This window comes from Lycium barbarum, chromosome 5 (genome assembly GCF_019175385.1).
Source record: "Lycium barbarum isolate Lr01 chromosome 5, ASM1917538v2, whole genome shotgun sequence".
Taxonomy (NCBI): domain Eukaryota; kingdom Viridiplantae; phylum Streptophyta; class Magnoliopsida; order Solanales; family Solanaceae; genus Lycium; species Lycium barbarum.
The window spans coordinates 114,286,712-114,298,040 of record NC_083341.1 but is presented as its reverse complement, the minus strand read 5'-3'; the positions used below and the strand labels follow the sequence as shown (position 1 = coordinate 114,298,040).

General features: G+C 38.3%; 1 protein-coding gene across 1 annotated transcript; it reads right to left on the bottom strand.

Moving 5' to 3' along the window:
• Positions 1-5,495: 5,495 nt before the first annotated feature.
• Positions 5,496-10,997, bottom strand: LOC132639642 (uncharacterized). The gene is made up of 2 exons (XM_060356083.1): positions 10,806-10,997; positions 5,496-6,110 (listed from the first exon to the last, which is right to left on the bottom strand). Exons 1-2 carry the CDS (start codon positions 10,995-10,997, stop codon positions 5,496-5,498), a joined length of 807 nt encoding a protein of 268 aa, XP_060212066.1.
• Between the last annotated feature and the right edge of the window lie 332 nt (positions 10,998-11,329).

Sequence of the window (11,329 nt, the reverse complement as noted above, 5' to 3'; positions counted from 1 at the left end):
TAGCAGTCTTACAGTGGAGGACACTTTCAGCAATGTCCTTAGAAAATGAGTTGCTAAGCCAGGCAAACACCATGTCATTGCACCTTAACCAATTATCATACAATGAGGAGTCTGTACTAGGTTGGAAAATTCTACCATTCACTAGACCAGCCTTATTCTTTGCAGAAACGGCAATGAGTACATTTCTTTTCCAAGAGACATAACCAGAACCTGAGAATGGAACTCGTACTAGAAGGATTCCAGGATTATCAGAAGGGTGCACATATAATGGATAAGAGGAGTCAACCGTGGAAGGGGAAGTAGTGGTCGAGGTGCCATTATTCGCGGCTGGAATCGCAGTTTGTTCAGCAGCCAATATTGAGTCGCAAATCTCACCAATACACAATCGCAACACAAATCTTACCAACACACAATGTCAAGGTAAATCACAGAAAACAATCGCAACTAAACAACTACACTAATCCTTCGTAGATGCTAAACATGAAGCTCAACAACAATACAACGATAACAACCAGCAATACAGCGATAACAACAAATTTAGACGAAATTAGGGCACAAAATACACGAACTTTCCAAATTCGATTCACAAATTGTAGAATTCGAAAATTCAAGTTGAAATGTGGTTAGAAGTTACCGTATTTCCTCTAATATACTCAAAGAAGTAGAAAACCACCGTCAAAATCGCAAATTGCAGAATCGCGAAACCCTAACTGAACCAAAAGCTTCAAAGACACCGTCAATGGAGAAATTGAATGAAAACGGAGATATAAGTCCGTCAAAAGCAATCAGATCTATGCTCTAATACCATGTAAACATGAAGAATTGATGCGGAAGATGAATTGAAAACTTGTCAAAATCGAAGAGAGAGAAAGTAAAGACAAGGAGGGTAAATAATAGTCTGATCTTTTTCATTAATTGGAAAAGAAACCAAATCTGTTGACTTTTATGAATAATTACATATACCGGACATGGGCTGGGTCCCAAACTAAAATGAATAAAATGCGGCCCAATAACAAATGGCCCAACAATGAAATCAGCCCGGATCAGTAACTCTATCACAAATCTCTACCTAATTCAAGTTCCACTAACTAAATACGTACTACTTCCTTGTTCCAATTTATATGAGACTCTTTCCTTTTCACTCAAAAATAAAAATAAAAATGACACCTTTCAATATTTAGCAACAATTTAACTCTAAAATTCTCATTTTACCCTTAATAAAATGATTAGCCACAATTTGTTTTTGGCTTGTTTTAAACAAAGAGATTCAAAAGACTTTATTTTTTTCTTAAATTTCGTGTCCAGTCAAACACCTCATAAATGGGATGGAGGGAGTAACTTAATTAGAGAATTCAACCTTGTTAAGTGTGTACTAAATGGTCAAAAGTCTAAGCTTCAGCAACAAAAAGAAAGTTTTTAAAAGAAAGAAAGAAAAAGAAAAGAAAAGAATATGAAAGCTCTTTATCACTCGAATATAAACTATTTGAATTTGTTGAAGCGCCGCGACTTTTACCAAAAAAATACTGATCAATTAATTTCATCTAATAAAGTGAAGGAGCAACTTGTATATGAGTATTTCACAAGTATAGTTGTCAACGAGTATGTGTTGTATTTAGAAAAAATACGAAAAATAAAATATACCTAAAGTACGAAAAGAGATGGAAATCCAATTGGCATTATTCATTGGCAAAGGCTTCAGGGTTTTGGCCATTTTTTCACTTATGAGTAACGGAACAAAGTCCACAAAAACATTTGTGCTATCGGTTTACCTTTTACTAGCCGATGCTTAATATGTAACAATCTGGTTCTTTACGTTTTTTATTGAGTATTGTCCACTTTTAAAGATACATTTTACTGAAAAACCCTTCGTGATACAAATGTAGCATCATTAAAGATCAAACGTTCTGTCTAATTCAATTGATCCCACGTTGCTGCTCCTTTGAGCAATTATAAATGATGGAATACCAAAACAAATTTGACAAACATGATACCGAATTGCGACACATCTCTTCAATTAATTAGTGGAATTGTAATTATCGTCTCTTGTATTCCACAAGTTTATATCCTCCATCATTCTTTTTTTTTTTTTTTTTTTTTTTTTTTTTTTTTTTTTTTTTTGAAAGTTAAAAAGAAATGGGATTGAATGGAGGAAAGGGACGTGGAAATGTGGTGTAGTATCCTCCATCATTCCACTATATATTCTACGTGGAATACCATTGATCTCTACCTACAAGTGTAACCAATGATTTTGCAGACCACAAATGCATAATACCGTGAGAACCATTTACTGACAGAAGCCAAGAGCCCCAAAAGTCTGTAGTTCTTCTCTAAAGTGTAAGCCAGTAAGCAACAAATATCATTAATTATTACTCTTTTTAATATACAAGAAAAAAATACAGCAACTTGGCAAGTTGAACTTGTTGGAAATGATCAAATATCACACACCCCCCAATAGGATTAGTTTATCATTAGTATATCTATCAATCTATCTATTTATGCAATTGTGTTATTTTAGTACATGGAAATATTGCAATCTGTGGCCACCAATCACCATTCTCTGACTAGACGTCATCTCATCTTCTCCTTTCTACTCTCGGAGATTTATTTAGTGGCAACCTTCCCTTATCGTGCCAGCATGAACACAGGAAGATTTGCATGTTTTAGGGTTTATAAAATGTAGTAAGAGAAATATAAGGAAGGGCAAAAAAAAAAAAAAAACAACAAATTAGAGAAGTATGACATGTTAAACTTATCATTCTGAGCGATAGTCTTCTTGATTAACTAGAAGGCTCATTCAAAACACCGGAATTAATCAATGTTAACCTTTTGCAATTGTTCTTCGCCAAGGAATATCCGGAGGTTAAAGCAGCAACAACAACAACAACATACCCAGTTGGATCTCACAACGTGAGGTCTGGGGAGGGTAAAGTGTATGCAGACCTTACCCCCACCTTGGAAGGTAGGGAGGCTGTTTCCGAAAGACCCTCAGCTCAAAAGAAAATAAGGAAAACAAGGGAAACAAGGGAAAAGAGTCAGATACGGACAAGCAAATCAAAATCATGTGAAAAATGAGAAATAGCAAGAGCAACGAAGTCATGATAAAATAACAAAGATAGACAAGTCCAACACATAGAAGCAGGATAAAAATACTCCTAATACGAGAAAGGATACCTCGCGCCCTCCCTCCCCCCCACTAGCCCTCTACCCTGATACTCGACCTCCACCCCCTCCTATCACCGGTCATGTCCTCGGTAAGCTGGAGTAACACCATGTCCTGCCGAATCACCTCTCCCCAGGCCTTCTTTGGCCTACCCCTCCCTCTTTTCAGGCCCACCACAGCCATCCTCTCACACCTCCTCACTGGCGCATCAGCGCATTTCCGCTGCACGTGGCCGAACCACCTCAACCTCCCTTCCTACATCTTATCCACCACAAGGGACACACTCACCTTATCCCGAATCACTTCATTCCGAATCCTATCTCTCCTGGTATGCCCACACATCCATCTCAGCATCCGCATCTCAGCTACCTTCATCTTCTGGACATGCGCTTTCTTAACTAGCCAGCCTTCCGTCCGATACAACATAGCTGGTCTAACCACCGATTTGTAGAACTTTCCCTTTAGAATAGGCGGCACCTTCTTATCACACAACACCCCCAATGCGAGCTTCCATTTCATCCATCCCGCTCCTATACGATGTGTGACATCGTCGTCAATCTCGTCAGTCCTTTGGATGATCGAACCTAGGTACGTGAAACTTTCTTTCTTCGGGATGACCTGAGTATCCAGCTGCACGTCCTCGTCCTCTACTTGACTCCCAATACTGAACTTGCACTCTAAGTACTCTGTCTTAGTCCTGCTCAACTTGAAACCCTTCGACTCCAGAGTCTGTCGCTAAACCTCCAGTCTCGCGTTAACACCGCTTCGTGACTCATCAATAAGCACAATGTTATCTGCAAACAACATGCACCACGGTACCTCTCCTTGAATGTGGCTTGTTAGAGCGTCCATAGCCATAACAAACAGAAACGGGCTAAGCGCAGACCCCTAGTGCAGGCCCATCGTGACTGGAAAGTGTTCCGAGTTACCTCCAACCGTCCTTACCCGGGTTTTGGCTCCATCATACGTGTCCTTAATCGTTCTAATGTATGCCAAAGGAACACCTCTAGCTTCCAGACATCTCTACAGCACCTCTCTTGGGACTTTGTCGTAAGCCTTCTCAAGGTCGACAAACACCATGTGCAAGTCAGTCTTCTTATCCCTATACTGCTCCACCAACCTCCTCACCAGGTGAATGGCTTCTGTAGTTGAACGCCCCGGCATGAATCCGAACTGGTTCTCCGAAATAGAAACTAACTTCCTCATCCTCGCTTCCACCACTCTCTCCCAAACTTTCATCGTATGGCTCAACAACTTGATACCCTATAGTTGTTGCAGTTCTCAATATCCTTCTTGTTTTTATACAACGGGATCATGGTGCTCCATCTCCACTCTTCAGGCATCTCCGCCGTCCTAAAAATAACATTCAACAACCGCGTAAGCCACTCCAAGCCTCCCCTACCCGCATTCTTCCAAAATTCTGTCAGTAGTTCATCTGGCCAGGTCGCCCTCCCCTTGCTCATCTTCCGCATAACCCCCTCGACCTCTTCAACATTGACCCGCCTGCAGTATCCAAAATCGCGACGGCTCTCAGAGAGCTCCAATTCGCCTAAAACTATATTCCGGTCCCCCTCTTCGTTCAGGAGTTTATGAAAGTAGACTGCCATCTTCGTCTAATAAGGGCATCCTCTACCAAAACTTTCCCTCCCTCGTCTTTGATACATTTCACTTGATCCAGGTCCCGAGCCTTTCTCTCCCTCACTCTGGCTAGCCTGTACAACTTCTTGTCCCCCCCCCCCCCCCCTTTTTCCCCCAAATCTTCATACAAGCGTCCAAAAGCAGCCGTCTGAGCCGCCGTAATCGCTAACTTCGCCTCCTTCCTCGCTTTTTTATACAGCTCCCTGTTAGTCCTCTTCTCTTCCTCGTCTGAACTCACTACTAGCTTTAGATACGCTGTTTTCTTAGCTTCCACTTTACCTTGTACCTCTCCGTTCCACCACCAGTCCCCTTTGTGTCTGCCAGAGTAACCCTTTGAGACCCTTAGCACCTCTCTTGCCGCTTCCCTGATGTTAGTAGCCGTCGTAGTCCTCATACTACTCGCATCCCCGCTACTCCTCCAATCTCCCATCACCCTCAACCGCTCCCCCAGCTTATGGGCATTGTCCTTGTTTAAAGCGTCCCGCCTAATCTTCAGCTGACCCGATACAACCCTCTTTCTCCTCTTCCTTTTTATCTCCAGGTCCATAACCAAGAGCCTATGTTGGGTCGTGAAGTTCTCGCTCGGGATAACCTTGCAGTCTGTGCATAAACGTCTATCGCACTTACGGGAGAGTAGGTAATCAATTTGGGTCTTGGCCCTCGTACTCCGAAAGGTGACCAAGTGCTCTTCCCTCTTCTAAAAACTAGAGTTCGCTATCACCAAATTGAAAGCTCTGGCGAAATCCAACAGTGCCGTACCTCTCTCATTTCTATCCCCAAACCCGAAGCCTCCATGCACATCACCGTATCCCCTAGCCGACGACCCAATGTGGCCATTGAAATCACCACCAAGAAAAAGCTTCTCTGAGTGCGGAAAACCCCATACAACCTCGTCCAAATCCTCCCAGAATCGCCTTTTGATCTCCTCATCCTGGCCCGCCTGCGGTGCGTAAGCACTAACCACGTTTAAAGTATGCCCTCCAACTACTATCTTAATAGTCATCAGCCTATCACTCACCTTCTTGACCCCTACCACCAGAACACGGAGCTCTCTATCAACTAGAATGCCAACTCCGTTCTTGCCCTTCGGGCCTCCTGAGAACCATAACTTAAACCCATCTACATCCCGGGCCCTATCTCCCACCCATCTAGACTTCTGGACACATGCTATGCTGATCTTCCTCTTCTCAAGAATCTTCGCCAACTCTATAGACTTCCCCGTCAGGGTGCCAATGTTCCAGGACCCAATTCTCAGCTTGGCTGCTCCCTTTCCGCCCTTAACCCTCTTCCTACCTCCCACCCCTCCTCCTCCCTAAGGTTAAAGCATAGTTATAAAATAAAAACTGTATTAAAATATCAATATTGGATGCTTATTAATTATTGCAACCAGCCCCTTATTATCCTCGAGATCGAGCTTCTTAGGGTTAATTTAGAACCAAGACTCATTTCTTAATAGGCATGGTATCAGTCTATCACAGTCAGACTAATTTTAATTCATTCTTTACCCGATATTAGGTTCCTATGTTATATTGTCCCCGTTTCGATATGATGTCCGGTCCTTGGCGTGTAGGAGAGAGTCTCACATTGATTGTGAATAAGATACTCGGTCTCCTAATATGATCTTAGACAATCCACATCTCGTGAACTAACTTTTGTATCGATTTATATTCAAGGTTCATATCTTAACATGAACATCACTAATCTAAAAAATAGACGACACACAAAGAATGATGGGATTCATGATACGTGATTTAAAGTATTTGAATTTTTTTCATTTCAAAAATTGTTCCACAACGTTTCAAAATAACATTTAAACGACATTTAGAAACTATAAAAAATATTATTAGACATTGCATCTATTACTGCTACAATGTTTCTAGAATATTTAGTTGTTTGATCATAAGATGAAAATCTAATACTTAAATTACTAGAATATTCAGTTTATTAGTTGTAATAAGAGTTAATTTAGTTAAGGAAAAGGGCAAAAAATGTCCCTAGACTATCTCAAAAGGTCTTAAGATATCCTTCATTTACCTATTTTGCTAAAAATACCCCTTCGCTGACCTTTTCGGGTCACTTTTGCCCTTATAACTAACCAACCTCCTTTTTATTTGTAGTAAGTATTTTTTTTTTCTCTTTTTCTTTTTAAAGTGATAATTGAGGCTCAGATCTGTCTTATGCTCAAATATAATTTTCTTTAATTATTATTTATTACGTATCATATTTCTATTGGACAAAATTAAAACCCAACATACCCAACTTTGTCATAAAATAGACAAATCTGTTTATTTGTTCACTACAAAAATAGCAAAAAAATAAAAATAAAATTATTTATTCATATTATGTTGTTTTTGTTCATAACAAATTAATTTTATGAACCAATCATCAATCTTTGTCACGACCTAAATTACGGATCGTGCGGGCACCTACCTTATTGCTACCTGATAGGCGAACCCTTACCAACCAAACCCCTTCGTAAAGTTGTTTTGAAAGCAAGTGCAACCAACAATAGTAAATAAAATAAACATTTCGAAGACATTCTTTAATTATTTAAAACAATTCAACTTTCCCAAGGATCTAGTCTAGACTGGTACAAGAGCTTCTAAATTACAGAGAGATAACACAAATAAAATGACACAACTTCCGCCTTCGGAATGAGATACACAAAAGCTGTAGGAAGATACCCGCCACTGCAACTAAGGAAACTTTCAAGTGACAACTTAAAACACATCTACACCCCAAATGATGTAGCAAGAGTAGTATCAGTACACCATACGTACTGGTAAGCATCATAGGCCAACTAACATTAGTTCAAGCAACACGATATAAAACCAAACAGAATAAACAGATGAGTAAAGTCGAAACACCCCTCCTTAAGATCCTACCCATACGTAAACAATTCTGACATAAACATGTGTGTATCTCGTTACCATGCCAACGCAACACTAGAAAGTAAGGACCCACAGACAATAACATTTACATTCAAGACAGACTCCTGGACCCATTGGACCCTAGCAATTATAAAGTACGGACTTCAATGTCACTATCAACGGACACTCAGTGGGACCACTAATCCTCCCCTCCCCCCCCCCCCCCCCCCCCCTTATTTTAACATACTCAGAATTTAACGATTAGACTCAATCGACACACAACCCCTAATGAACACCTGACGCAGTCACTTATCAAGTATTAAGTAAGAACATGTAAACAATGCAATCAATGATAGCAAATCAACATACTCCCAAACACTTAGCCACGCCAATGGGGTCAACTAAACCTACCTTCCTTTATTTATCAACGAATTACAAGGTTACTTGTAAATGCCTCACTTGCATAGTAATGAGGAAATCAATTATAACTTAACCATAATAGACTATGACTATATGTCATCCCACAGAAATCAGCTCTTTTACCATCACAATTAGGAACACACAAGTATAATGCAATCAATGTTAGTATCATATCTGTACACACATGCTAAATGGTAATGTTTGTGTAATATCCCATAAATTTGAGTTAGGTGTGAATATGAAATAATTGGGGTTTAGATGTAATCTTAGCTATATGGACCCCTTTAGTATAGGTGCAGGTGTTAAATGATCTTTTCGGGGTCAAACGAGGTAAGGAAGTTCGTTGGAAATCTTGAAATTCATCTAAGTCTGAGACAGTTTTTAGGTATTTGCGTTAGGAATTTGGGAAAACTCAAAGGATGGAAGTTGTAGGTCTCTGAAATATCTTTCCAATCATAGATGTTACACCTCCCATTTTATTTCAAGGAGATTTCGGCTTATTGGTGGTGTATACCTTCGGTACGGTAGTCCGCACCAGAGTTTTGGTCATGAGATATTTTGCTTGGTATGTGTACAGGTTTATAAGTATGTATTCTTGACATTTCGAGGGAATTGGAAGTGAAGCGAATCAAATCGAAGCAAAATGAAGCAGTTCAGGAAACTGCTGACACAAGTCAGCGTCGACGGCCCAAGGGACGGACATGTCGACGAGTCGTCGCCTGGCACCGTTGACGAGGTTCTGCAATCAGACATCTTAGGCAGAGAATCGACGGCGCACGTCGACGAGCCGTCGACCCGCCGATCTGGAAGTTTCTAGCACTAGGTATAAATATAAGCTCCCACATTTTAATTCATTATTTCTCCCCAAAACAGACTCTATATCTCTCTAGAACCCTCTAAAACTCTCTCTATTTCTATTACAATCTATGCCAAGAAATTAAGATCAAAAGCCAAGATTTAAGAGATTCACATACTAGGAAGCCTATTAGGGTTTGTGAAGGGTAAGAATTCCTTTGACATACAAGTGGAAGATTCCATTCTAATGGAGTAGAGTAACTCAAGGCTTATTCCCAAGTGATTAAGGTAAGTTTTATGATTCTCCCATATTATTTAAACTATTAAAGGGTTGGAAGACTTGGATTGTGGAAAGAAGGGGGACATGAGGTGCAACTATGGAAAATAAAGATTCTTTTTAAATCATGACTTGACTTGAATCATAGTTCTTGATATGTAATGAGTGCAATCATGCTATGAATAGTAGTAAAGATGTTGTAGAGGCATTGTATGAGGATGGACACGGGATGGTGCCATAGCTAGGGTTATAAAGGAGTGATAGGGAATGTTTGGGGATTGATAATGTCTAGCTTGATGAAGTTGTTGATTAAGATATGATGGGTGTTGTTGTGATATTGGGAGTTGTTGTTGTTGTTGTTGTTGTTATTGTTACTGTTACTGTTGTTGTTATTGTTATTGTTACTCTTACTATTATTGTTATTATTGTTATTATTGTTATTGTTATTATTGTTATTTTTATTTTTATTTTTATTATTATTATTATTATTGTTGTTATTCTTATTGTTATTCTTATTATTATTGTTACTATTACTGTTATTATTATTGTTATTCTTACTAGTATTGTTATTATTATTATTATTATTATTATTATTATTATTATTATTATTATTATTATTATTGTTATTGTTATTATTATTATTATTATTATTGTTATTATTGTTATTGTTATTGTTGTTATTGTTATTGTTGTTGTTATTGTTGTTAGTGTTACTGTTATTGTTATTATTATTATTATTATTATTATTATTATTATTATTGTTATTATTATTATTATTATTATTATTATTATTATTATATAATAATAATAATAATAATAATAATAATAATAATTATTATTATTATTATTATTATTATTATTATTATTATTATTATTATTATTATTATTATTATTATTATTATTAACGATGTAGGATCGCGCCGTTGCATGATGCCATCTAAGTAACGACAGTTTTACTAGGTTACTGGCCCTGGCGTTGGGGTTGTTCCGACCAGAACAAGTCCAACAAATGCCCTAAAATTCCATCCTCGGCTAAGCGGGCTAACAACAGGACCACCGCCTGGTTAGGAATAGTCCGCCTGGGTCAGTCTCTACCTAATCTTGAACATCATGTTTTGGTTTCGACCATGATGCATTAAAGCATTATTACCATGATCTCAGTAGTCTAGTGTGACGTAATTCAACGGAGTATTTAGCCTATAAGGCTAAACATGAACTGAATTTTAAATAAAGAAATAAAAATAAAAAAATAAAATTATACCTTAAGGATGATGGTTGTGCTCAGCAGAGAAGGAGTTTATATGAACAAGCTTTTTTATTTATAAGAAGATTTTTACAAGGAGAGAGTGGGAGAAAACTCGTGCTTGGGGGATCCCAAACTTGCCTCTCAATTGAGAAGAATGATCCTTATATAATGGATCATGAATACTAAACAACAAAATCAAAATGTAAATGGCTGACAACATTATGGCCTGATAAAAGAAAAACGGAAAGTAAAAAGTAAAAGTGGCCGAAAGTGGCCAAAGTGGAAAAAACATAATTATTACAATCCTAATAATTAAAGTTGCTTTATAAAAACATATTTCTTTTGTTAAAGTAGCCACCTTGTGGCGGGTCCTACCAATCACTTCATTGGTGACTTGACCTTGTCTTTTGTAGAGCTGGAAGATTCTTCCATTTGGCCAATGAATTGAACCGCAAATTGTGAAAAGTCCTCTATATTAGCTGGACTTTGAGATTCTCCTGCTAAGACTTGAGTATCATAGTCTTCTTCTTCATCATCATTATCAGTGGTATGACCAACAAATGCCATTGATGTATCAGAAATGGTTTCCATATTAAGGTGCTACATTAAATTAGATTTAAATTCCTCCATGCACATGGCTATAAGCTGTTCTGGGGGAATTATTCCTTTCTTCATCTGGATTTTTCGAGCAATATGCTCAAAATGACTGGGGACTTCCTTTTGTCTGGAATTAATGGAGTCCTTATAATGTGCAATAGTAGTTTTAATCTGATTTATTAAATCTTGTCCTGGGATAGTCCCATCTTTTGATTTTTGAATCAATTTTTTCCAGAATTTTGTATAAAAAATTCTATTTAAGCAAGGCATATTTTGAGGGGTATAACCCACTTCAAGTGACCATTTCATAATCCAAGGAATAGAAA